The sequence below is a fragment of the Vespula pensylvanica genome, chromosome 1 (genome assembly GCF_014466175.1).
Source record: "Vespula pensylvanica isolate Volc-1 chromosome 1, ASM1446617v1, whole genome shotgun sequence".
Taxonomy (NCBI): domain Eukaryota; kingdom Metazoa; phylum Arthropoda; class Insecta; order Hymenoptera; family Vespidae; genus Vespula; species Vespula pensylvanica.
The window spans coordinates 7,412,597-7,440,546 of NC_057685.1; the positions used below are offsets into that span (position 1 = coordinate 7,412,597).

At 30.8% G+C, this 27,950-nt stretch overlaps 4 protein-coding genes across 9 annotated transcripts; 2 read left to right on the top strand and 2 right to left on the bottom strand.

Moving 5' to 3' along the window:
• The first annotated feature begins 112 nt into the window (after window positions 1–112).
• Window positions 113–3,175, top strand: LOC122629626 (golgin subfamily A member 6-like protein 22). Its single transcript, XM_043813271.1, has 5 exons — window positions 113–359; window positions 476–698; window positions 790–1,544; window positions 2,175–2,373; window positions 2,531–3,175. Exons 1-5 carry the CDS (start codon window positions 154–156, stop codon window positions 3,173–3,175), a joined length of 2,028 nt encoding a protein of 675 aa, XP_043669206.1. The 5' UTR covers window positions 113–153.
• LOC122629676 (palmitoyltransferase ZDHHC23-B) lies at window positions 2,790–10,088 on the bottom strand. The gene is made up of 4 exons (XM_043813388.1): window positions 9,949–10,088; window positions 4,694–5,615; window positions 4,439–4,615; window positions 2,790–4,026 (listed from the first exon to the last, which is right to left on the bottom strand). The coding sequence occupies exons 2-4, from the start codon at window positions 5,254–5,256 to the stop codon at window positions 3,861–3,863; spliced, it is 906 nt and encodes a 301-aa protein (XP_043669323.1). The 5' UTR covers window positions 5,257–5,615; window positions 9,949–10,088; the 3' UTR covers window positions 2,790–3,860.
• LOC122629563 (lysosomal-trafficking regulator) lies at window positions 5,841–26,753 on the top strand. Of its 6 annotated transcripts, none has more exons than XM_043813117.1 (38): window positions 5,846–6,123; window positions 8,341–8,628; window positions 8,741–8,893; window positions 8,989–9,510; window positions 10,002–10,256; window positions 12,005–12,090; window positions 12,889–15,581; window positions 15,676–15,741; window positions 16,045–16,199; window positions 16,288–16,529; window positions 16,613–16,782; window positions 16,864–17,382; window positions 17,480–17,620; window positions 17,683–17,992; window positions 18,093–18,247; window positions 18,340–18,558; window positions 19,077–19,273; window positions 19,373–19,822; window positions 19,904–20,224; window positions 20,328–20,444; window positions 20,525–20,986; window positions 21,079–21,469; window positions 21,572–22,005; window positions 22,094–22,326; window positions 22,402–22,736; window positions 22,828–23,051; window positions 23,120–23,281; window positions 23,344–23,588; window positions 23,666–23,732; window positions 23,808–23,958; window positions 24,029–24,169; window positions 24,256–24,473; window positions 24,548–24,734; window positions 24,842–25,006; window positions 25,085–25,221; window positions 25,291–25,529; window positions 25,638–25,919; window positions 25,995–26,753. In XM_043813117.1, exons 4-38 carry the CDS (start codon window positions 9,349–9,351, stop codon window positions 26,194–26,196), a joined length of 10,533 nt encoding a protein of 3,510 aa, XP_043669052.1. In that variant the 5' UTR covers window positions 5,846–6,123; window positions 8,341–8,628; window positions 8,741–8,893; window positions 8,989–9,348; the 3' UTR covers window positions 26,197–26,753. The 6 variants fall into 6 exon arrangements, 5 of the variants coding, with proteins under 5 accessions (XP_043669052.1, XP_043669069.1, XP_043669076.1 ...); XM_043813134.1 differs by having other exon boundaries at window positions 19,080–19,273; XM_043813141.1 differs by having other exon boundaries at window positions 17,516–17,620.
• LOC122629683 (ankyrin repeat domain-containing protein 49-like) lies at window positions 25,586–27,934 on the bottom strand. Its single transcript, XM_043813399.1, has 3 exons — window positions 27,688–27,934; window positions 27,376–27,536; window positions 25,586–27,248 (listed from the first exon to the last, which is right to left on the bottom strand). The coding sequence occupies exons 1-3, from the start codon at window positions 27,830–27,832 to the stop codon at window positions 26,913–26,915; spliced, it is 642 nt and encodes a 213-aa protein (XP_043669334.1). The 5' UTR covers window positions 27,833–27,934; the 3' UTR covers window positions 25,586–26,912.
• Between the last annotated feature and the right edge of the window lie 16 nt (window positions 27,935–27,950).

Here is a 27,950-nt window from a genome sequence, read left to right on the forward strand (position 1 = left end):
AGTTCCCCTTAGCAACAGAATAAACACGCATAAACAACTCCTAACCATAGATTACTTTTTTCTCAGATCTATATGTATATCAAATGGTTCGTTAACGAAAGTTACGTTAGTTCTTAATTCACGGTGTAATAAAGCGGAAAGTATTGTTAAAACATGGTACATCTCGACGAGGTAGATAACCTCATGAATCAAATGATGAAGGTGCCAATTTTTTCACATTCTGAAAAACATCGATTATTGAAAGATGATAATAAAGGCTTACTTGATCCTAATTTAATTATGGACACGAGACATAAAGTAATTCGAGATACACTGTTCAATCCTGATGCAAATTGTTCTGCTTTGATCGAGGCTAAAAGGTAAAATTAATATGACTAACGTTGTACTACGTCATGTCTGTGTAATTTGATAAATTTGAATATTTAATTTTGAATTTTTCTTCTCTGTATTCTATATTAATAATTAAATCGATTAGATTATTGAAAGAAGAGGAAATTAAAGAAATATGCCTGAAGAAAGAACAAACTTTTCTTGAAATGGAATTAAGAAAATTCGAGAATGAACTTCATAAGTCCCGCCCAAAATTTCAACATAAATATAGATGCAATAGGAAAAATCTAGCCAATTCAAACGACGAGGATTTTTGGAGTATATCCAATAGAATAAAGGTGGACGTTAAAACAGTCTATAGATCAAAGGTAGGATTATATTTTTTATTATTAAATTATGTAGAAATATTATTATTATATGAATAATTAATTATTAATATAAAATTATGAAATTATAAAGGTACAAACTTTTGGAAAGAAAAGCAAGCAAATGTCTGTCGAAGAATTATCTCCGATATTTGAAAATTCTAATACTAATGAAATCAATAGAAATGACGAAAATGAATCTTTCGGAAATATTAAAGTAACTATCAAGGATAAAATTAATTTCGATTCGGAGGAAGAACGATTGCAGTTAATGAAAAAATATTTTGAATTTTTACAAAAAAATTCGATAGAAGAACGTCGATTTCGAGAAATAAAGACAAAGATACAAGAAAATATAGCTTCCAGAAGATTAAAAACATATTTTCAAAATTGGAAAACGTATACTGAACATATAAAAAATACTGCAAAAATAAAAAAGGAATCGCAAGATGTATCTCACGAACGTAAGATCGAAATTTTCATTAATGAAATTACGGAGAAACAAAAAGAATTAGGAAAAAATTCTAAATCACAGGCAAAAAATAATACATCTTTTAAAAATATACAAGAAAGCGAAGATAAAAAAAAATTAACTCGTCAAAAGAAACATTTTGCGTTCGAATCTCTTGTACAAAATCGTTTAAATGCTCAGAAAGTTATAATCGAAAAGCAGAGATCTAAATTGGCTGAACAAAATAAAATTATCGAAGAATTTAGATTGAAACAAATTCAAGAGGAATTAGTCAAAATGGATAAAGAAACCACGAATGCTGCTAAAGAAACTTTGATGTATTGTGGTCAAAAAACAAGAAGAACTTTAATTCAATTAATGAGGCAAACTGGTCACAGGTAATTTATTTAATTCTAATATATATGTATATATATATTATAATATTATATATATTATATATATAATATTATATTAATTAATATACAGAGTGGTCCGTTTAAATAAAGCCACTTCTCGTCGAATTGTTATAATATGAAAATACGTTTAGACATCTATAAAAAAAGTTACAATAATATACATATCTTAATGTATTTTTTAATTAGTTATAATATACAATAACAAAATATATATAGTTGTATGCAAAACAAAAAAAAAAAAAACATCGATAACCTTGAAAATGTCGAAAAAAATGATTCTTGAAAAAAAAATATTTGTACTGTATTTTAATTCTTTGATACTATTTACATTGCATAAGAAATATTTTTTGCATCGTCATTAATACAATGAGATATTTAAATAATCTTAATTAATGGGTCTACTTTATTATACTTATAGTATATAATATATAATACTATAATATATAATAGTTCTTAGTACATAATAAAATTAATATAATATATATATATATATATATATATATATATGCATATATACACACATATATATAATAAATAATATATATTATAAAAAATAGTATATAGTTATATATAATATATGTAAATATATATATTCATGTTTTGTTTATTAAGAGATAAATCTATGACTACACCACAGCAAGCACCAAATCCACCAAAATTTATTATGAGGATGGAAGCTCGAGCAGAAGCAAGAAGAGAACGATTAAGAAAGGCGAAAGAAACTCGTCGAAAGAAATTAGAAGAACAAAAGTTGACAGAAGAAGCAACTAAACGAGAAGAAGAAGAAAAAAGAAAAAAGTTACATCAAGAGGTCAGATAATCAAAAATCAAAATATGCTAATCATATTGTATATATTTCTTCAAACAATTGTTTTAATATTTTATGTACTTATCATTTATGTATTTTATTATTTTGATTATTATTTTTAATATTTTTTTGATTAAAAGATAAATTATTTCGATTTCAGGCCATGCGAGAAACGAAAAAGCTACGTGAAGAACAAGAAAAATGTCGAATACAAAAATTGGAGAGATTGAAAGAGTTAAATACAATAGCCAACAAATTCTATTACAAATATTTATTTCGACACTATGTAATAGGACCGTTTAAAAAACTCATAGAAATAAGAAATAATAATATTCAAAAAGCAAACGATCATTATAAAAAGTTGCTATTATTGCAAACTTTTACTGTTTGGAAAAGGAGGACAAAAGAACAGTACGAAGTTAAACTTGAACTTGCCATTTCCTTATATGATAGGAATTTATTATGGTACACATTTAAACATTGGACGAATATGGTAAAAGAACAAAGTACAAAACACCAAGTTGCCAAAGATTTCTATGATATGAAATTGCAAGAAAAATGTTTCCTTGCACTAAGATCAATTGTTAATCAACTAAAATTAGAATATTTAAAAAATGTACAAATGGCACAGGAACATTATGATAGTAAACTTATGAATAAGTACTTTAACAAATGGAGAGATTATCCTACAATAGCTGAAATGATTAAAGAAAGTGAAAAACAAAGGAACAAGTGGAGAGAAATAGTACAAAAAATAGTTCCTGATTTTGATCCTAAGGAGAGAGGAGTAGCACTAGAGGATTAAAATAATCATTTAACTAATCAAAAACTAAAAATAATATTTATGAATTATCTTATATGTGGTATTTCACATTCTTTTATCATAAACAATATGTTTACTATATGTTTACTGTTTGCTATACGTTAATGATACGATAGTTTCGCAGATAGAATAATCATTTTTATACAATATAAAGTTTATAGGTTTTATATAAATTACATACTTTTGACTTTATATTTAGTTTAAAAAAAGAAATAAGTAATTACCACATAATAATTTCTTTATCACAGTTACAATAAATATATAAATACTAAACATAGTAATGTTCTGACATAATACCAGATATTTGATTTATGGCTGGTACACTCATAATACAATATGCCATTATCAAGCATGATATATGTAAATCCTATAAGTATATAACATGATTTATGACACATATATACATCGAATATAATATTATTCAATGAGAAAACTTATCTTACTAAAATACCATAATAAAAAGACATCGAAAAATACAAAAAAGAAACACGAATAAATAAATAATATTGAAAAAAATCTGCTGTATTTCAAGTATCTGACCTGACGATCATAGTTTGATATGATCATTTTATTCTCTTGACAACAAATGAAATAGTAATACTTTGTACAAAGTAAATACAATATCCTAGACTATCTATATTCGTATCTAAAATTTGCAACAAAATAATCAAGACACATTTTTTAAGGTTTCGTGATCATATTGATTTCTATATAAATAATGTTCGTCCAATGTTATTTCAAGATAAATTAGCCACAAATGACGTATTAAATAACAGAATATTATTATGCCAACTATTAGACTGTAGAGTGCTGAGATGAAGCAGACAGCGATGCTGAAACAATATGTACATTATATTATATGTATATTAATAGAGAACGTGAAGACAACAGTTGTGTGACATGTTATCAATAAATTTTTTATATTTTCAGAGAACAAATAAGATATATTCCAATGTTTACGACTCTGTTGAATATTATCACTATCTAAATTATTAAAGTTTGCATTGTGGACCCTCTGTATCTTTCCAGTTTAGTTCATTTAGTTTTAGTACTATAGTAACGTATATTATGAATTACATTCAAAAGAACAACTCAAAAAGATATTTCAAGTATTTTGAAGATTTTGAAGATTTGATTATTTTTAATTATTTTCAAGATTACTTAAACTTATATTTAAAGAATAAACTTTGTTATTATAATGTTATAAGATGGTCTGAATTATTATAATCAAATATTTATACATACTCTAATTGATGATAAACATCACTGCAATCATCCGGTAGAAGCATTGTACCAATTAAAATAAAAGGATGGCAAACACTTGTCATAGTCAGATTAGAGCCATAAATAAAAGCTGTTGTTGAAAATGACAAACATGCTATATACCATCGTAAGTTACTGGAACCGATGCAACAGTCCAACCTAAAATTAAATAGGTTATAAACAAATTTATTTCTCTGTAAACAAAAGCTCTCAAAATTCTCAAATATTTGGACTTACCATTTAGAATGATACTCTCTGTTAAGTATACATGTTTGACACACTCGGCAATGATAAGCTTGCGGTGATGTTTTTCTTCTACAAATTACACATAGCTCTTCGCTTCCTTCTCCAAGCTCTAAACTTTGTTCTATAACACCTTCCTGACCAACATGATCTGCACTCAGTTTTGTCTTAGAGGCACAATATATGCCTCCAACAACGCATATTATGAAGAATAAATTCTCTTCTGGTAAAATCTCAAGTAATGGCACAATATTGACTTCAAAAACTAACATTAGCATTAACACACTCGTGATCGTCCACATAAGAAAGAATTTTGTTCTTAAGAGAAATCTCAAGAAATTATGATGCAAATAATAAATCAAAAGTGGTGTAGAAAGAAATATTAGGATGGTACAAAAAACTGATTGGGCGGCGATTACTGCCAAAAGAGGTATCATAAAAAGCGGTATTATAGCATCAAGAGATATTTGTTTAGCACTTCTTCTCCATCCACAATGTTTTCGCATTCGCTCCCAAACAGCCATAGTTTGTGTGACGATTAAGGAACTCCCTCGCATACGTACGCTTTTTTACAATTAAAGGTTACGTACTTCTTCTATTGCATCGGTACTTAAGTAGGATTCCAAATTTTTAATTTTTAATTTCTTTTCATGGTACATAAAAATATATTTCACGAATATATTATTAGTAATATTAATACTTTGGAAATAGTACTATACGATTCTACTGAGAATAATAAGAGAATCGATCGATGTGAAAACCATAGGATGAAAGCACTTTGCTTACAACTGCGCAGCTCTAGAGGTAGACATACCCCTTTATTTTCATTATCATGTACATAACCACTATCTGGATCTCCAAAAGACAAGATGTGTTTCTCTTTGTGTTATTATAAGTCATGAAGCTCACAATCAAGCTAAAATAAATATATTTACATTGTTGTTAAATTATTATCATTATTTTTTTAAATTAAAATATAATCGTTTGTCTTATGATTTTTAAAGATTTTTATGTATAACACTTAACCATTTAAATTCTTTTGAAATTCGCGGTAATAAGTAATCCGATGTAATTAGCCAATCAGATACAAGATAAAGGGAGAGAGAGAGAAAGAGAAAGAGAAAAGAAGAATGATGAAGTTGGTTGTTACCGACCGAAGTCGTTGAGAGTCGTTGCTAAAGAGTTGACAGGTCGTGAAAATGTTCTTGATCTTACGATAATTTTTAAGATTTGGTTTATTGTTATATCTATACGTACGAGGAAAATAAAGAATAGGAAAACGTGAGAAAAAGAGAGAAAGAGAAGCTATCATTCACTTTAATTTTTTGCTTTGAGATAATCTCGAGCGCCGTAACGGAGATTGGCGTGACGTTCATCGTGGTTTTGTCTTACAGAAATCGCGGATGCAGTGGCGGGAACGTAACGTAAGTTTAAAATTCATAATATGAGTTCTATTGCTTTTTAAAAAAAGAATACGGAAAGAAATAATCATCGTATCCTTAATTATTCGGATTTCTTTACGTTTAACAGATAATCTCGAAGGTCAGCTTGTTATCGTGCATTGATTTGTTGTTTATCGTAGAACTCGCGATTCGTGACAAGCTTTTTTAAGATAATCTAATTATGTTGTGTGTGTGTTGTGTATCACTTATATGTGTATACCACAGATAAAAGAGAGGGAAAGAAAGGACGTTCGAAAGGGTGGGGAGAAAAACGGGGGAAAGAAATAGAACAGGAACGAAAAGTTCTCGAGCGGCGCGAAGTTATGTGTTGATCGTAAACAAATTTAAGACCAATTATTGTCGTAATTATAGAAACTCTCAAATCGTTAATTTTATATCGAAACATTCACTTATCCCCCGCCCCCTTTTCTTATTTGATACCAACCGAAGAATAACAAAAGATTTTTGATGATTAACGATCTTTGCTGTAAGAAGAATTGTTGAAAAGTATTAGTTAGGATGACATAACCTTTTCTTTTGAAAATTTGAAGAATATCAAGAAATCGTATATAATATGTTATGCAGTAATGATATTGATAATAATTGTAAGTAACTGAATTTTTGTTCGTATCGTCCTTTATGATATCGAATGTAAACTTATTAATCGTTATATATATATAACGTAAACTTATTAATCGTTATATATATATATATATATATATATATATATATCCGTTGTGTGACAAAAACTATTTGTGTTTTGATAATCCGAATGTCCGAATCGAAAGTCTCTATTTTGTCTCTATCTTCACTGCCTAGGAAAATTACTAAATGTAAATCTCTTCTTTCCCGATATATATTCGGTCTCCCTACACTCGATACACTCATAAATCTTTCCCGGTATTACTATCATTTTCACGAGTTTGCTTTTTTCCTTGTTATTATCTATAAAAGAATGATTCGTTTTCACTGATTCGCGTCTCTTGTTATCATTTTCGCCGAGGCGAGGCTAATTAAAGAACAACGGTAGGGTAATACACCATTAAGATAATTCTTCACCATAATAACGAGTCTACTGTACATATCGAAGATTAATTGATGCTCTATCCGGTGTGTGTGTATGTATGTGTGTGTGCACGTATGTGTGTGTATGTTATATTTTAACGTTTTCGATCATTTGCACGTGTTACTTTGAGTTATCATTCTTTGCAATTTTTTTGTTTATCTACTTCGCGTCAACCATTTCGCGCAATGATAGAGACAGCAACCTCAGCAGGAGGTTATGAATAGTATAGCATTAAACATTCGTTGAAATCTCTAGAAATCTCATATCAATTTAAAATAATCACTCGTAAAAAAAAGGAAATCATGATTTATCTTAAGTATATTTGTGAAGAAAATCGAAATAAAAGATAAGCAGAGAAAAGAATAACAATAACAATTAGATGATTAATATCATATTATTTAAATTGAATTTTGAAGAGATAACGATCATGACGAAGTCATCAACTCAATTAACCTTTTTATTTTTTTTTTTTTTATTAAAAGTTACAAGCATATTCACATTCGCTCCCTTTATACTAATGATGATTATAATCAGTTGAGAAAATTCTGGATTATTTAAGAACTCTAGGTGAACTTAATATCACATCGATATTTCCACTGTAATTACGAACGTTCTTTTTATCCTAAGATTTATATATATATATATATATATATATATATAAATTCGTTCTATATTAATTTGATATAATTTAAATAAAAAGTCCAATAAAATTTGCATGATAGAACTAATTATCAGTTATTACGCTCAGCGAAGAACTTCGCCAGAAAGCGATAGGGTTAATTGCGATTAATTACACGAGATAATCTAATCATAGCGAATTTTAAACTGAGATAAAAATGGCCGACGTATTTCTACTTTTATTTTATTATTTTCTACGATTCTTGTAGGAGAACTCTTACTTCAATAGGATCGTAAACGTGAAGCCTATCAAGAAAACATTCCATATCCCGATCAAAGTAACGTTAGTATTGTATTGCGTTATTGAGTTTTCGAGGGTGTATACATGCCTGTAATCGGTTTTTCTTGTTATCTATTTCTATGTATGCCTTCTTCTCTCTTTTATTTTTGATTGTTCGAGAGCAATTATGAATCATAAGTAGGAGACAAATATGAATCATAAGTTTTTTTCATAGGAGGACGTCGATTGGAATAGCCTTTGGTCTACGGGAGGCTCGTCCGTATCCACTTCCATCTTCAATTTCACCCCCACCTCTACCCCTACCTCGATCACCACCTCCTGCTACTTTCTTCAGCCGTTCATCGTCTTAACAACAGTTCATATGACGATCCTGAAGAGAAGGGTCGCAACATCAGAATATTCTAAACGGAATTTCAACTTTATATTCGTCGGTCATGCAAACGTATTAAATTATACTTTGGAAAACTTAATTAGACTACGTGAAAATCAAGATAACATAGTAGTGAGCAAAATTTCTTCGATTAATTATGTATTCTCATCGAATTGATTTCATTCGGTTATATCGTTTATATGTTATGTGAATTTTTGCCCCTTTTTTAATCATTTGTTTGTAGAAAACGATCAAGGAGTGACGTAGAAAGTATTACAATCTCGTTTAAAAGATCACTCTGGAAGTATATCACAGTGTATAAATTCAACTGATAAATATAATCGCATGCTTGGTATTTTTGCATATTGACATAAGAAGAAATTGTCTAATAGAATACGTAAGAATAGTTTTTCTTTAGCCAATTGCTTTGGTCTTATACAAAAGTATCTCGACGTTGGAAACTTCGAACGTAAGAGTTTTTATTGCTATTAGGGCGATCGGGAGGAAGCATAAGAAAAAGAGAGAAAAGTGAAAAGAAGGAAAACAAATTTCCAACGAAGAAGGCAACGACCGTCGGGTTTGCTAATGTTGTATCAGAAGGTCGACGGAGCTCGAGAAGATCATAAATCAAAAGTGCCACGATAGCAAAGAGGTCGTGGACCGGGGTCGTCTGATGGTCGAATGTTGAGTTCATTAACAGTAGAGATCGGTCTTCCTTACCGAAAGTTACTGGATATTCGAATCTAAAAATTGATCAATTATGATCACAGATATTGTTTGATTCGTTTGACCAACTACTACTAATTATCTCATTCAACGACGAGGAATCTTTTGATATCGAGGACCTGTTCGATGTCAATTTTTTCTCCATACGGCCTTCAAAGAGGACGGGGAAGATCTATACATGGAAGACAGAGAAACGAATTTTCTTCGACTCGTTCTCGAAGACAAAAAAATGGCCAATCGTACATTTCGAATGCCGATAAAAAGGATGCAACGTTCTATAGCATGGGAGTAAGTCAGTTGACAAAACGTATTAAAGGTCTTATATAGACTCAAGTCATGTTGTATATCTATCGTTAAATTTTAATAATTTTCCAAATGTTGCGATTCTTAGGGATGCCTAACAATCGTCGTTTTTCCGTATGTCTTTCTTCTTTCTCTTTCTTTCTTTCTTTTTTTCTATTTCTCTCATTTCCTCTATTCGGTCGACTTAACGAGTTATAGGTATACAGTAGCTTTCAGGCTTCCCCTGAAAGGTTGGAAACTTGTCCGTCAGAGTTCAGATGGGGAAGGGGTGTTACGTAAGCTGTGGTAGATCGGCTAATCACTCACACGCACGTAAATGTCTGTATGAGTGTACGTAAATGAAAAGAAGCTTTGTAGACAGTCGTGAAACTCTGTTAAACTTGGAAAAGACGTCGTTGACGCAACGTTTTCTTTCTATCACACCTTATCTTTCTGCAAGAATTTGTATTACACCGTGGATTCCATTACCTTTTTAGGTTGACGTCGATCGATTCGAGACTGCAGCTCAAGAAGAGATCCTGGAAGAAGATCCGAATTTGCAAGAGTTCGCTGCTTGTGATTCCTACGATGTGAGTAGTTTCGAAGACGATGGAAGATTAAAAACCGTTGAGTCCGAAGGCGAAGACGACGACGAACACCATCACGAACCCTTAGGAATGTCTTCAGGTTCTTCTGATAAATTACAAATCCTTTGGGATCATTTCATCCACGCTGAACCACTAAGTTACGAGGTATAGTTCTAATAATTGTAACATTTTCAACATTTTAACTTGTTAACATCCTATCCGTATTATTGATTTAACATAAACAATTACGCTCGCTTCTAATGAAATATGCAAATAATAATTTTTTTCAACAACTATTATATCTCAATTAATTTTATTTTTTATAATGAATGTTTACGACGATTATATCTTTTTATACGCTTATACGTTTTATTATCTATTATTTGCATTTAACTAATCGATTCTTTCATAACCTACCGGTTAGTCAAGTTATTTCAGTTATTTACACATGTTACGTATAGGCTTCATACGCTTTAGAAAAAATATTATATCCTTTAAAATATTTCTATTTTATAAACATTGTTGTAACGCTAAACGTTAATGAGAAAGTAAACTTTAAACACGTTTTATTTAATAAACAAGATAAATAACGTCTATCTTCTTTCTATTGATTATTTTTTTTTTTTGTAATCTCATTATATCGTTAGATTTTTTTTTACTGTCACTTACAATTAATGTACCTTCGCTAGTTTCTGCCACGCACGATTTCGCAATGACTTTGTCATTGATTCTTTCACGGTTATATCCTATCTTATTATCGCTCAAAGATGACCTATAAATTACACATACTTTATTTGTCAATATTATGTCACGGTACGTTGAAAAGATAAATAATTAAACCTTTTTTGTACGCTATTAGACTAGTGATTATTCTGCAATGGGTTAAATTTGAAATTTTAATATTCCATATGGGTTGAAACGAGCACAGTATTAAATGTTTAATGGAATAATCAATAAAATTTTTATTTTTTTTTTTTTATTTATAGAACGGTATTTGTTATTTTCAACATAGATTTATTTGGTTGTATTTTTTATTAATAAGCTTCTTAATAGTAGAAGATATATTTGAAAGTGCGATTCTAATACAATTTTTTATGATGATCTTTCTTTATCGTTAAAATTTTTAGTTAATAAAGTGCAACGTTTCACAAGTAAATAGTTCGAGGGTCGTAAATCACTTATCGCTATATCAGACGAATTATTCATTATAATCCGTGATGATCTCGTTAAATGTAAATGTTAAAAATCAGCGATGTTTTTTCTCCTTTTTTTTTTGTTTTTTTTTATAAATACAATTAAATATTCATAGCATTACATTAATTACTACCCATATGAATTTTTATGAGCAATTTAAATTAATCTATGTTGGTAATATATATCCATTCACTGAAGCCCGATATCTGTGATAAGTTACGACTTGTGTTCACTTAAGAAAAGAAGCCTACGTGACCACATACATGTTACGGGGAAATGTAAACCGTTTGTTATTTACGTTGGATTCTGGTTCTTTCCATCTTGAGTCATGTGTTTATGTATCAATGACATATTGTAAAAGTAAATAATTCTCATTTTATATGCTCACTATTTACCAATGCAATAATGTACACAAAAAAGATAATAATATTAACAATACTTACAATTTTATTTTTAAATGAAAAGATACGAGCGTTATTCTTTCTGTTTATTACATTAAACGATTGTTTTATCTCTTTCTTTTCTAATTGTTTAGCTAATCTTTTCTATTATCACGATTTACAAAAATTAGTAAAGTAATTTCTTTTGCTTCTCGTAAAAATTACTAAAGAGTATCAGCAATTTTTTATTGATTTATGACATTTTCTTTCTTTTTTTTTTTTTTTTTCAAATAAAAAATATGCAATCGTTAATAATAATTATTAATATTATATTTTCAGAAATCATCTTGGCTCGATATATTTCTGGCAGAATTACTTGCTCAAGTGAAGGAAGGCAGAGACGTGAAAGATGCCGTTTCATTTTGGTAATTATAATGATTCAGAAAATATCATCGTAATTCTATTGCATAATAATAGTACGTATGTACAAATCATAGTGTGTACATATCTTGAAATATTGATAACATATAAAAAAAAATTATTTAAAGACTAATAAGACAGTATGCATTTCTATGGATCAGTAATGGTGAGACATCTATTTTTACCGAACGGTGTCTAATAGTTACCGCAGTATGAAAATATGATCTCATCCTTGTGGTCATGCTGTTACCATGAGACATTGAATCTATAAGGAGTCGAATGTACATACACCTTGTTTTTCCTGATATTTTATCGAACTTGTTTACTAGATTGCTTTAGTTTTTTTCTATATATATATATATATATATATATATATATATATATATATATAAATAAACGAATTATTTTTTATTTTAACAAGTAGTTTGTCAGTTGTATAAATCTTTGATGATTGCAAAACTATAATATTAAAAAAAGAAAGAACAAGATTGATAGATATATTTCTAAAGAATTTACGACGGATCATAAAGAAAAAGTTCGAACAAACACATCCTGATTAACTTTGATCTTTGATATCAACACATTTGCAACACATTGTACGCATGCACTCTTGTTTCTTGAAATTTGAAAGAAGGACTGTCGTAAGAAATATCTAGACATAATAAATAAATATGAAGAAAAGAATAATTTAACTTATTCCTATCAATATGATCTTATCAATACGATAAGTTTAAAGATAAAACCGATAAGAAGGTATTCTATGAAAAAAGATCTGATGTTATATATCGGATATTTTATTTCAGTTCAGTCGGTGGTGGTGGAGTATCTACACTCGTGGCATGCGAGTTGCTTTCGGACGTACACGAACTCTGTGCGAAAAAAAGTGAGGGCGGTGAATTGGTTGGATTGAGAAGATATTTAGCTCGGGATCGTGGCTGGCGTTGTTTAGCGGTCTTGCATTTATTGGGTGTACGTGGACTGTCGTGTGGTCGTGAGCTTGTTGCGCTTTTAGTAGCATTATATCCGGTTGCTCTTCAAGAAGATAATTCTTCAGATAAGTCAAAAGAATCATCTATTCGCAATCCTTATGTTAAGTTTTATTGCAACGACGATGCAGTTGACACGGTGATCATAGTGCCTCACGCTAAACGAAGAAACATCAAGTCGATAAATCGTACCGTTAAAAATTACGAAGGCAATGCAAGGACGTCAAGAAAAAAAAATAGTAACCGTAAACAAGGTATCGGTATTAGAATGGCATCGTACAATAACAAACAAAAATCTTTGGGAACCGAAACGAAACGTAACGCGGCGAAAAGCGAGAGCAGCGAGTCTGAATTTCTGACGGACGGTATCGATCAGGCACGTTCGTTGACTCTAAAAATACGTTTAAATCCAATGGACTTTGAATACTTCACATCGGTAGTCAGAAGTGACGAGGAACAGAAATGGCAGGCTGCCCTTTACGAGTTACCTGCACGACCGACGAAGAAAATTCCCTTGGATTATGTAGATGAAAGAATCAAGGAAGTGTTGAATGCAACGATTAATAATTTCGAGACTAGTCTCTTGATCATACAATTGCTTCAAGGATTAAGGGATTATGATACACCTGCCGAACAAACACCAGCCGTGCAAGTGTTAAAATTTGCTTTGGACACTCTTTGGTCTCTACAATTTGGTATCGACGGAACTGGTTTCACTAGGATCGAATGCGCTACTTTAAAGGCTGCTGCTGCGAGACTGATGTTAATGGCTTTGGAACGTGTTCTACGAGCTGACGAACCTACCACTGCTGTAATACACAATGGATTGTTACCTATGACTCTCAGATTACTCGAAGATGCTTGTACCAAATCAATCGGCAGTGATCTTTCACCGGACGAAGGCTCTTTACTTCAAGAATTTATCTTTGCAACCATGTACGGTATCATAACTTTTCTCTATTGCCTGTTACATCAGCGAAGTGCAAATGCTGATAATCTATCAGACTTTTTTGAACTTTTCCGGCTATTTGCCGAAAGCCAAGACGGTAAACTCATCGAGAAGACTATCTTGGCGATCGTTAGTTTACCAAGTGCCGATCCAACAAGATCTGTCGTTCGTGCAAAGAAAGTCATTGATATGATCGGTGCTTTAATGAGTGGCCTGAAAAGGGTTCGACGAGATATCGCACACATGAGCCTGTGTCACAGAACCAAACACAAGTTTTGCGTCGATAACGTTCAATCGCATCATCATTCCGATGTTCTTGGACTACCTTACACTGAATCGATCGTTGGTGTCTCGATTCTTGAACAAGCTTGTTGCGTATCCTCTCTTGTCATGACTCTAACTAATCTTTTGAAGGAATCTCATGCCTATGTAGCAGAGTTACGAATCAGATTATTAAAAGTAACAACGGCTGCTGGTATCTGTTGTTGTTTTTCACCGAAAATCCTTCTTTCGAGTATTGTCACTTTCCTGAAGAAACGTGATCCCTCGACTTACAGTCCAGCCGTTATTCTTCTCGAACGAACTCTCTTTAAAGAACTCGGTGCTTATCCGGTGAATAACAATTGTGAGTCTTGCAACAGGCCACCTAATTATTCTTGGGAATTTTTGGAAATGTATAAGGAATTGCTAACACCTGATGATCCAAAGCTATCATATGTCGTAATCGCACACTTGTTGAAAGTAACGCCAACTTCAAAGTTTCAAGTTAGGCAGGAACTTCTTGTTCGTGTTTTTTACCCGACATTTTTGAAAGCCAAAACTTATTATAATAATGATAAGGAATGCGTCGCTGCTAAATTTCTTATTCTTTCTTGCTTGTCCTTAATGTCGAATCTGATAGGGAATATGCAAATGTGGGAAAAATTTATAGAGATGGATGGATTGAAAGAAGTATTGGTTTTACTACCGGACGTAGCGTTTACTAGAAGTGTTTACATTCTTCTAGAAGTGGCGGTGATCATGGAAATTTGGAATTCGAATTGTCATGAAGCTGATACTCTCGGAGAAACCGAAGAGATAGCATTGAAATCTTTGTTTAAATTTCTCGAAAATGAGACGAGCGATTTGTTGAATATATTAGAAGAACTTGAGAAAAAACAGTTAAAGGAAAGTCCAAAAAAATCATGGCAAAATGAAAATGCTTATGGGCCTACAAAAGTAAATATAGAAAGTGAAGAAATAGAAATAATTTTACCATCGGAGAACGACACCCTCGAAGTTCTTAAAACAGATAATCAATCTTGCATAAATGAGAATGTTCAATCAGAGTTAAAAAATAATTCAGAAATAATAAATGTATTAGAAACATTGGATGTAGCATCAATAGCCACTGGTAAAGAGATTAATTTACATAAAGCAAGTGCAGTATGGAGAGCCACAGCTGGAGTCGCATTATGCAGTCCTAATTTTCGTCTAGAACTATCTTCACATCCAATAGCTAATGAAGCTTTAAAATTATTTAGATCATTAGCTATTAACGTTGCTACTGATAACATACATGGTAGGTTTGAAAAAAAAAAAAAAAAACGTATAATAGTGTACAAATATATATATATATATTTCTACTGATTTTTTAAATATAATTTTACTTTCAGATACTAATAAATCAGCGTATAAGCTGTTTGAAGCTTTAATTACCTGCTGCTTAACATGCTCGTTGTGTAAGTATATTTTTATCTTTATATAACTTGGATGTATCATCATGCGTACGTTGTATAATTCGATCTGGTATTCTTCGGCAACATACAGCTGCGGATTATAATTCAGATGCTCTGTAAAATTGTTTGACGTGAAAACAGTTTAGGGTCCATGCCTTACTGGTAAACATCATTCTTGAAACCGCGTTGTCGCAAATAGATCGTTCAGCAATCTACGTTGTAATTTCATTCGTTATACTCGAACTATTTTTTAATTATTATAAATTAAGAGTTTTGTTATTAATATTATATATTATATTGTATCAGGTGGCTGCGACGTAGCGATGGAATTGAAAAAAGTATTAATTGAAACAGGAGTTAGACTTGGTCATGGAATAGCAACCATTATTGAAGCTCTGCTTAAAGTTTCCATGTTAAAACCTGCTCATGAACAAACTATTCCACAACAGCCTCGTGCCAGAGTAAGTTTTAACGTTAACGTAAATTTAATTCTTCGATAATTATTAGTTAAACGTTTATTTAAAAAGTAAATGTCTATTTATGCTTTAGTTACCTACTATGAATTTGGATACTTTGCCAGATTGTGGTGCTGAAGATAGTAGCACTGGAGAATATGTAACTGCTGATGATGGTTATGAAGCAGATATTGAAGTACCAGGAAAAAGTTGCCATTCTAATGTAACAAAAAAGAATAGCTCTATAGGACCAGTTGTTGAACCACGAGGTCATGCAAATGCACATCCAGCTTTGTGCTCATTAGCAATAGATTTACTTATTCATTTCACTAAGCAGTGAGTATATATGAATTTTATTAAATTTGAATAAAAGTTCAAATATACTAAACATTTTCCACAAATGAAATTTTTATTCGTAGAGAGTTAGATGCTGAAAGAAGATCTATAGTGACTAATGGATTAAGAAAATTAGCAATTACGTGCAGGGAAAGCGTTTCAAGTTGTGCTGCTCTTGCGGGATCGGGTGTAATTACAAAAATGTTAAATGGATTTAAGGACATATTCACTAGTAATGATCCTCAGTATCAAGGTATATTGTTTTCACCTTTTTGAGAGGAATTCTCTTTAAAAAATATTATTTAAAATAATTATATATGCACGCGTATTTCAGATCTGCAACATGCTGCATTAGAAGTATTCACACTTCTTGCAACACAAGCAATTTCATCCACCGAATTAGACACATATTTATCTTTTTTCAAAGTTAAAAAGCCACCAATGTCTTTACTATTAGAACCATTGTATCATCTAGTTATGGCAGCACGACCCCAACCGAATTTTATTCTATCGTTTCCTGTCGAATGTGATACACAAAAGATACTGACATTTCAACCAGATGAAAATAAAACTCTTGAAAAAGCTGACAATTTAGTAAATAATTTTAAAAAGAAACATTTGAGTATGAGCATTTGTAGTCCCTGGTCTGTACATGCAACATGTTTGCCAGTTGGTCCAGAACTTACATGGTCAGTATGGTTGCTTGGTTGTTCTGCTTCCATGTGGTTACGAGTGGAAAGAGGATTTCCTTTTAATAACAGAGGAACGGTTATGAGCACAGCACCATTACTTAATACCAATAGCGAAAGCCTATCTGATTGGGGCATCCTTTCAGATAATTGGAGTAGAGAAGGTTGGTAAATTTTTATTTTTAACATAGAACTATAGCATGTGATATAGTAGTAAGTTAAATGTGTTGTTGCATGCATTTTCAAAATCATCTTGAAAAGGCCGAAAAACATTTGATCTTTTCTTGGGAACACCAGCAGTAGCAGGTTCATCATCACCACCTACACCAGTTAGTATTATACATTTGATGTCAATTGGAATGGAATATTTGGTATTAGAAATATGGCTCGATTTTAGATCAGGTAAATTATACTTATTGATTATTACATTATTTTTCAGCTTTCATAATTTAGTGTCCTTTCAGATAAGTTAATTTTGCGATTAACTCGGCCAGATGATAAAACAAATCGAACCGTTTCTGAGACCTCCATAAGCGGCATACTTCCTTCAGGACGTTGGCATCATCTAGCTATAAATTTCAAAGATACTATTTTGAACAAACGTAGTGCCGTCATAGATGTTGTTATTTGGATAGATGGTTGGAAAGAAATTAATGCCCAATTACCCTTTGATGGTATTTTAGTAAGAAAACCAGGCACTGCATGTATTTTACTTGGTCAGATCGGATCAAGCAGTATTGGTGCTTGGTATCTCGGAAATCTAATGGTTTTTAGGTAAATATTTATTTGCTTTATATATAATATTTAATGATGCATTATATGATATATAATATAACGTATCATTAAAATTTTAACATACAAATTTTATACTCAGATATCCAGTATTTACCAAAGAAAGAGCGTTATACCTTGCCAGTCTCGGACCAAATTTTACGAATCTTGCGGATTGTATTTTAAATATGGCAAAGCCTGATTTTGCACCTTTGATCACATCCGGAGCATTGAACGATGTTCGTGAAGTAAAATTTGGTTAGTTTGTTTATAATATTTTATAGTATTTTCATTACAATAAGATTTTTTACTATTATAATTTGAACAATTGATAACTTTTATTAATGTAGAAGGAGGTAAATTCGATACGAGTAGACGAAAATCTTATGGTGGTACCTATCTAAGACGTGCAGTTGAAACGAAAGTATTAGAAAATAAAATTGATTGGGAATCAGTCATGGATGCTACCAACTCACAATTAGGAGAGTTGCAAGATGCCTTGCTTCTTACTTATGAAGCTCAAAATCCTAATATCGTTCATTTATATCCTCAAGCTATAGCTAATCCTGGTAAATATATAATTATATATGTATACAAATTATTTCATCAGAAGTTTTACATGCAATTATCTTCTGAATTATTCGTTATTCAAAAAAGTGTTTCAAGCAAAGTTACTTTGTGTTAAGAGGGATGATTTTATGATGGTCATAAATTTCGTTTAGGTGGACAAGATTGCTTCAAAAATTTCAAGGAATTTTTTTTTGTTATAGATGTAATTATATATTATTATTTAGATAAATGTGTAATTCATTCCGTAACGAATTCATCGACCTATAATCATTTATTACCATTCAAAACTTATCTTCATTAAACGGCTCCAAGATTTGGTTTACTTGAGTATTTCGTCGATTCGATCGTAAATATGAATTGCATTCTCCTCGAAACGAAGTAAGTTTTGCTTCTGAAATATTTTTTTGAATAACGAATAGTGCTAGGGAGATAATTGTGACAATCTATATAAATAAAATTTATTATATAAGAAAATATCTTTTTATATTTCGTTTAAATGTTTTATACTTATTTATAGCAGTTGTAAGAAATTTGTTTCCTAGTCATCCTGGATTTAGAGTCGTATCTGCTCCTGAACATAAAGTATCTCAACAGCCACCATTATCAATAGCACCTATTTTGACAACTAGTTTAGAGTGCCAACAATACAGAGGTCTTATACCTGCAGCAAGTTTAATGGGTGGTGTTCCAATATTTCTATTTCTTTTTGCAAGAGTAAGTATACATTTTTTTAACTTGTGTAAATATATTTGCTGTTATTTTTCTAAACATTTGTTGGATTGTTTTTGTTCATATTTTACATATCTTACATAGGTAGTAGAGTTGAATTCTACCGAAGAGGAGCAAGCATTAGCATTTTCGATAGTGCTGCATTTAACAAGAAGTGATTCCGAATTATTAAATCAATATCGTGCCGAAGGTGGAACATCATTACTTTTACGAGTTCTAGAGTCACCACATTGTCACGCAGGTAGACATATGTTAAAAGCAATGTTAGATGCAGCCTGCGATAGTTCGATTTTGATCAAAGACATCGGTAGCGGTAATCCTTCCATTTCACAAAATTGTGAAGCTGTGATTACTGATCCTGAACTCGTGAAAGGTGCCTTAACTGCTTGGAGGACTTGGGCAAAATCTGACACATTAAACTTATTGTTACAAGCGATATTACTTTTGTTAAGGGATCAACACTCTCAGCGTGAATTTAATGCCTTTCAATTGAACAGAGTTGGAATCGTGGATACTATATTAATGTTATGCAAGGTCAGTCGATTTATTCTGAACATTTTTAGATGATATAAACATTAAGTAATAATATATATATATTATTTTTCATATATACAGGAACATTTTATGTACGAAGATTTGGGTGCAATGTTAGAATCTTCTATTGGAAATGCAGTGGTAGAATTAATCCGAGCATTGATGGGAGCTCCACCGGAATTTGAACACTTAGTTGCTATCACTGATTATTTGGTTCTTGTTCATCAAGCTTCAGAGACTTATATAACACATTCTAGGCATAATATTTATTTTTTGTTACCCCCTTTGACTGAAGGAAAAGTTAATATACGAAAATATTTAACAGTAACAAATAGTTCTTCCGAAGAATCTATAGGAATATTGGAGAATAGCAAGTTGAACAAAGCTTTAACAAATGTACAGGTAATTTAAATCAATATATACAATTCTAAATAGATATAGCAAGGAGAAGCGAATGACGAAAAATAATTTTAATAAAATATTTTTTTTTTCTTTGTTATTATAGATACAAAAAAGTAAAACAATCAAAAGAAAAGAACGTAGAAATGATCAGTCTAAAGATACTAGCGCTGGAGAAGATTCTGGAATTGCAGCTAGCGATGGCTCAAATTTACAAACTAACGTAATATATAAAATAATTGAAATAATTAACAGCAATAAATTATTTAATAACGATTTAAATATTCTGATAATTATTTTCAGGAAAGACAATCGACATACATAGACGAAAGGAAAGCTTGTCAAGGTCTAGTCTGTGAAGGTTTATTATTATTGTTAAGAGATGCAGTAAGAGTATTACCTGATAGTCAAGTTAGTCCTGTACTGAAACATGTCTTACGTGCAGAGGTTTTGTTAGTCCTAGCCAATAATCCTGATGCAAGAGTTCGTACGGCATTAATAAAGGTTATACAAACGTACCTCCAACGAGCTAACGATGAAGAAGTGAATAAGTTTATAAAGCAAAAATATTTTATGCATTTAGCAAATCAAATATCGCTTTATCCGGGAAGTGAGTCTCTTATTAATGCTTTAGAAAACCTTGCATTAAGAGGACCAACATTAGCAGCAATGCCACCATTAATAGCAATGATCGCAAAAACTGCTGCTATAGAATCGAATATAGCACATCCTATAATATCATTTATAACAGATATTATAGGAAAGGTATAGCATATATAATTAAATAAAAACATTTCTCATTTTATTGCAAATTTAAATATACTAAAAAAAAATATATATATATTAATCTGTTATAGAATTCAAATGCGTTAAGAATGGTCTTAGAGCAAGGTCTCATAGAATGCTTGGTGCAAGCCTTAGTTGCTACAGCACATAGAAGTAACTCAACATCATTAAACCATGATATCCATGTATTACTTGTGGCAATTGCTGCTAAGTTATTAGAATCTCCAGGAAATCATCAAATGCAAGCTGTTTTAGAGTTACATCTTATATTAAATCATATGGAACTTAAGGAAATGTCTGAATGTAACAAATGTACTATGTGTATACCTGCTATCAGAGATGCACAAGTTGCATTATTTGATGGTGAACTCGATGCATTAACAGCAAAAATCTCAACACATTCTGGTTTTAGATTACGTAGTACAGCTTCTTATCTTGCTTCGGCATCTTATTTAACAACAGGTTAATATTTATATATAATTCTTAGATTTATTAACTCTCTCTCTCTCTATATATATATTAATAATAAATTATGTTCATATTTATTGTACATATTTATTGTAGTTCTTACTACATCAAGCGAACAGAGCGATCATGGTTCTCGATCGTCTAGTTATGGAAGTTTACATGGAACTTCGGTTTCTGTTGTACGAGAAACAGGAAAGGGGGAATTGTACGATCGTTTTCGCATGGTTTTAACTCGAGCTGTCGAATTTGTAACTGCTGCTGCTGAATCACCATCAGGAAATGAATTACAATTAACTAGAAGATTATTTTCGATTCTTTTACATGGATTATGCGACCCATTAGAAAGAAGAAATCATTGGAGTAGTGCATGGTTTACTAGACCTGCTTTAAGAAAATATACAGCAAAACTTATGGTATGGTTACTTGGGCCCCATCAAAGTAATAACACTAGAATTTATGCAGTAAGATCTCTAATGGAAGAGCCAAAGGCTCATGAAATTTTGTTATCACTTCTTGAGGTTCATCCGCAGGTAATGCAACGTATTAATTCATAAATTAAAATCTACAAGTAAAAGATAAAAATACCATATTTAATATTATATATTTAATACATGTTAGGTAGAACAAAGATTCACTGTCTTTTTTTGGGATTTATTGCAAAGAGATGAAATGTCGAGTGCGGATGCTAGAATGTGTGCTGAATTTAGAGAAGCTCTTCGTATATGGGATCTTGCAAAAGGTATTGAACAAGCATCTCCAGGAATATGGAATGAAGAATTAGCTTTACTACGACGTGAATTAATGAGAGATAGAGATATATGGATTGATGCAAATCTTCCAGCAATATACAGGTATTTAATTACATTATTTTTATACTTTCTGCAATTTGAATTTGGGTTGGTTTCTTAAATTATTTTATATGTTAGAATCAGTAATAGATTTGATGGATTAGCCAAACAGTTAACTGACAGCGCGATGACTATAACTCGTACTGTAGTAGAAGAGCAAAATCGAGAACGTAAAGTATTAATGGAACGATTAAAACATGCAAGAGCCATGGAAGCTCAGACGGTCGAAAAATGGAGAGATTTGGCCAAACGATTGACGCATGAAAGAGCACTATGGCATTTTCCAGAAAGTTATCCATGTAGTTGGGAATTAGATCCAACAGAAGGACCTGCCAGAGTTCGAATTCGTTTACAAAGATGTCATTTGGATATCGATGAAAGATTTTTCTTGGCAGAGCATAAGGACAAATTAGGTTTGTTCGTCAAAGATATAAAAATGATTTATTTGTTTAATTACTTTCAATCTTTCTATTTTAATCATTTTATTTTTAATAATATTTATAGGAGTATCTAAAATCGAAGCACCTTTGTCATATTTATTTTCAATGAGCCGGCAAGATATTAACGCGTCGACTTTAATCGAGCGTTTACATACCAGTGAAAGAATACGTAAAATGTCTCAAGCCAAAGTTGTTACTCCAAGAGCAGAATTATCAGGCGAAGTATTAATTGGAGAAACGTGTCTCTATTTTGTTCCTGATAATCCTGACGTACCATTGCACACAGATGTAAGTACAAAATTTTGCTTCCAAAGAAGAGTGCATTATCATTTGTATAATTTAAATATTTATTTTAGATAGCCTTAGGAGGTTTGGATTTAGCCATGGCTGGTGGTACAGCCTGGCGATTAGATGATATTCGTGAATTACATAAAAGAAGATACCAATTACAAGAAAGAGCTATTGAAATATTTCTTATCACTGGGAGAACCTATTTATTAGCATTTAATTCTTCCAAGGTATTTATTTATTAAAATATTCTGAATAAGTTGATATTTAAACTAAGATTAATATTTTGCAGGAAAGAGATGAGTTTGCAACAGAATTATCTACTTGTAATTTACCAAGACGTATTCCTGGTGATGATTTAGGAGAAGTAATTGCATTATGGAGAAGTGGTGCATTAACAAATTGGGAATACATAACTTGTTTAAATAAACTTGCTGGACGTTCTTACAATGATCTCATGCAATATCCTGTATTTCCATTCGTGTTATCAGATTACATTAATGATAAAATTGATCTAAATAATCCAAAAATTTATCGGTAAATTATAAATAAATTTCATTCTTGGTTGAAAGAATAATGATAAATAATTCGATAACAAATAATCATTTTTACAGAAATTTTAAACGACCTATGGCTGTGCAAGATAAAAAAAATGAACAACATTATATAAATAATTATAATGTAAGTATTTAATTAAATAGATATATGTTATAATAATAAAATGATGTAAATATACTAATTAAATGTTTCTTTTAGTATCTAAAGCAAGCTCTGTCAGAAGGCTTAAATTTAATTGCTTTGAATCAAGAACCATTCCATTATGGATCTCACTACAGTAATTCGGGTACAGTTTTACACTTTTTAGTAAGACTACCGCCCTTTACCAGCATGTTTTTATGTTACCAAGGTATTTTAAAAATCGCATGTATAATAATTGAAAACATTTCTTAAATAATAATTAACAATTTTTCTGGTAGATGATAACTTCGATATTCCTGATAGAACATTTCATGCATTGGCAACTACATGGAGATTAACTAGCTGTGATTCAACTACTGATGTCAAAGAATTAATACCAGAGTTTTTTTATCTGCCAGAATTTTTATTAAACTCGGAAGGTAAATAAACAAACATATATATATATATATATATATATATATATTCAGTTAATATTTGTATTCAATACAATGCTATAATTTTATAGGATTTAATTTTGGTGTACGACAAAATGGTAACAGAGTTGGCGATGTTGAATTACCTAAATGGTGTGGTGGTGATGCTCGCTTATTCATATTAGCACATAGAGCTGCACTCGAAACAGACTTAGTAAGAGAAGTTTTACCATACTGGATTGATCTCGTGTTTGGTTTTAGACAAACAGGACGACCAGCAGTTGAAGCAATTAACGTTTTTCATCCAGCGGTAAGTTACGTTGTTAAAAATAAATAGTGTCAAATAATTACAAATTTTAATCATATAACCTTTATGTCGAATAGACATATTATGGATTCAATGTAGAACAAATAGCCGACCCTTTAGAACGTCAGGCATGGGAAACAATGGTTAGGACATATGGACAAACACCAGCACAGTTATTTAGAACTTCACATCCATTACCCATTCAAAATCTTGGTACAGTAGTAACTTCTGCCTTGATACCACAAGTTATCGAAGGTGTTGAAGGTAATTTTATTTATATTAATCATCTTATTTTAATAATATATATATATATATATATATATATATATATAAGTATATAATAATATATTTATCTATGTATCATATTATAGGTATAAAATGGGGAAATTATGTAGCAGCACCAGGAAATGAGCCTGTACTTTGCTGGAAACATAAACACAGAACTTCATTATCTTATCTTATTCCTTTAGCAACAGGCGATGTTTTTGGATTACCTAATTATACAACACTTCTGATAGGATATGCTAAAGAAAAAGGTTAGATAATAATTGTTATGATTTGTACTTTTAAAAGTCGTAATAATTTTCGTATTAACAACATTATCATATCTGTAGGTACTAGTATGTTTAGTGGAATGTCTGTTCTGGGTGCTGCACTAGCATCATGGGGTGGAAATGATGGAATAGCAAGACTGAAATGTAAAAAAGAACAACCTCCTAAACCATTAATGAGATCTTCTGGTCTCGATCCTGTAAGTACATCGAACGAAGCTAATCTTTTAAATATTAATAAATTTATTAAAATATTTATGTTCTTTCAGATCACAATCTTAGCATCTGCTCCCGATTGTGGTGAATTGTGGACTGGTTATTTATCTGGTAAAATAACAGTACACACATATAACATTGGAACTAGTGGCAAAATAGAATTTAGTTCGATTCCAGCATCTGTACTTTTAGCTCATAGAAGTAGAGTAACTACAATTTCGTTGTCAAGGGCATTTAGTATTGCAGTTTCCGGAGATGGAAATGGTGTTATTGTTATTTGGGATTTAAATAGGTATGTATTCTGATTAAATGCATGTAACAAAGGATTGTACTACAATAAAATGATTCTAGAAAAAGGAATTTAATAACAGTAGAATAATTAAGTTATATATTATTACAGCTTATCGTATATAAGATCAATTGTCTGTGATTACAAATATTCCATCCATCTATTATCCATCAGTGAAACGCTGGGAGATATAGCAGTAACATATGAAATATTTAATAAGGCTGACAAAAAGGACTTGGCAGTTCAATCTGAATTACGAGTTTATACTATAAATGCTAGAAGTGTAGGCTCTGTTTTATCTAAATCTCGAATAACAGCTCTGTGTTACAGTAATGCACCTGAAGGAGTTTCTGTCAATGTCATTGCAACCGGATTAGATAATGGAGTAATAAGGTATATTACATTTATATATTTTATAATTAAATTACTTATAGCTTAGAAAAATGGTTCATACATTTATATGTTTAGATTATGGAGCAGTTGGGATTTACGATTAGTTCGAGAAATCGTAAATACTGCGAAAGGATGTGGAGCTATAATTGCCATAGCTTGGGCTTTGGACCAGCACCATTTATATGCAGCTACAGAAGATAGTACAGTTTTAATATGGGAAGGTTCAAAACGCTTAAGCAATGGAACTCCGAAATTTGTAAATTTAACATCACTTTGAAATAAGTAAAAAAAATATATATATATATAAATGTAATTTTCCAAACAAATTTTCTACTTTTAATAGTACATGTAACTGATGTTATTTTATCGTGAATTTCATTATTAACGTAAAAATTTCAAGTGCCTATAATTAACGATTATTCAATATTGCAAAGTATTTCAGGTGTATTATTTACAGTATGACAGAATATCGTGCATTTTAAAACATTCATCTGTTTTTAATATTGTTATATCTCACATATAATCAAAGACATTTGAAGAGAATGAACAATATACTGAAGTATTATTCCACAAAGCATTTTATAAATGATACTCAATAATTTTAGTGATAAACAAATAATTACGAAATATATTTTTATACGTTTATACTGATTAGAAAAAAAAATATGTATCTTTTTATTCATTTATGAATGCATATTCATGTTGATATTATTATATAATTAATCTATTAGCATTTAATGTATTGCTTTACTGATGATTAGAAATGTAATTATCAAAAGTTATAGTGTATGTACAAAAAGTAAAAAATCATAACAAATTAGAAGTTAAAGAATTAGGATTTATATATCATTCTTTTTCATTGTTAAAATAATTTATATTTATAAATACGAAATCGTAGCATTTATATTAATATTTATAGTTATGAATTTTATACATGTGTACATAAATACTTAATAAATTTATAATGATATAAGTATTATATATAAATTCATTTCAAATTTCATTTAAACAAGGTTCAATTATTTCAAACATCGGATAATATTTACCAGTTCTTTTAGCAACTTGCTCGGGTGTATCTCCACTTGAATTTATTATCAAGTGATCTACATCAGGATTTAAAAGAAGAAGTTGTAAAGCAGGAGAATTATGAGAACTTGCTGATACTAAATGTAAAGGAGTTTGATCTCCTTTACTTTTTGCATTTACATCGGCTCCATTAGCAATTAGAATGGCAGCACATTCTACGTTATTCCAACAACAAGCAGAATGTAACGGTTGCCATTCATCCATAGTCTTTGTATCTATTCTCGCGCCCATTTTAAGCAAATACTAAGAATAATTATAAATAAAATAAAGAAATTATTATTTAACATGGCATTCATTTAAATATTATAAGTCTCAAAATCAATTAATTAATCAATTAAAATACGATTTATAGGTTACATAAATATTATACCTCAACAATTTCCACGTGATTTCCATAACATGCTCTATGAAGAGGCGTATATCCATCTTTATCCGTGCATTCCAATAAGTTAGGATCTTTAATCAATAATTTTCTAATTTTTTCTATATCACCATTTTCAGCAGCACCTAGAATCGCTATTTCATCCGGCTCTGAAATCAATAAATGAACGATCTCATTGAATCAATTTATTGGATTATATTCAACAAATAAAATAATTACGAAACAAAATAACTAAGGATTATCAAATAAAACTATAAATAAATGTTTGTTTCAAATTAAAAAGAAAAAGAAATTTCTAACCTTTCGCATTACGCTCAGCTTCTACTCCGTCATCGTCGTCTTCCCAAGCACTAACTTGCATACGATCACAACGCGGTTGACTTAACATTCGATCACGTATTTTTTCTAAATCTGTTAATTCGTCATTTTCATCTTCAGAAGACATTTTTATATCTTATAACGAATTTCAATAACCGATGGATAATAGACTAACTTCAACACAACCTTCTCCTACCGTAAATTTAGTTATACTGTGAGAGAGTACCGATGTATATGTGTAACGC

Coding starts and splice junctions, on each gene's coding strand:
- LOC122629626 (XM_043813271.1), top strand. CDS start 154: ATGGTACATCTCGACGAGGTAGATAACCTCATGAATCAAATGATGAAG. Junction 360..475: donor GCTTTGATCGAGGCTAAAAG/GTAAAATTAATA, acceptor TAAATCGATTAG/ATTATTGAAAGAAGAGGAAA. Junction 2,374..2,530: donor GAAAAAAGTTACATCAAGAG/GTCAGATAATCA, acceptor TTTCGATTTCAG/GCCATGCGAGAAACGAAAAA.
- LOC122629676 (XM_043813388.1), bottom strand. CDS start 5,256: ATGCGAGGGAGTTCCTTAATCGTCACACAAACTATGGCTGTTTGGGAG. Junction 4,616..4,693: donor AGAGAGTATCATTCTAAATG/GTAAGTCCAAAT, acceptor ATTTAATTTTAG/GTTGGACTGTTGCATCGGTT. Junction 4,027..4,438: donor GATGTTTATCATCAATTAGA/GTATGTATAAAT, acceptor ATATTGTTTCAG/CATCGCTGTCTGCTTCATCT.
- LOC122629563 (XM_043813117.1), top strand. CDS start 9,349: ATGTCAATTTTTTCTCCATACGGCCTTCAAAGAGGACGGGGAAGATCT. Junction 20,445..20,524: donor GCTCAAATTTACAAACTAAC/GTAATATATAAA, acceptor AATTATTTTCAG/GAAAGACAATCGACATACAT. Junction 23,733..23,807: donor ATTATATAAATAATTATAAT/GTAAGTATTTAA, acceptor TGTTTCTTTTAG/TATCTAAAGCAAGCTCTGTC.
- LOC122629683 (XM_043813399.1), bottom strand. CDS start 27,832: ATGTCTTCTGAAGATGAAAATGACGAATTAACAGATTTAGAAAAAATA. Junction 27,537..27,687: donor AGCTGAGCGTAATGCGAAAG/GTTAGAAATTTC, acceptor TATTGATTTCAG/AGCCGGATGAAATAGCGATT. Junction 27,249..27,375: donor ATCACGTGGAAATTGTTGAG/GTATAATATTTA, acceptor AATTATTCTTAG/TATTTGCTTAAAATGGGCGC.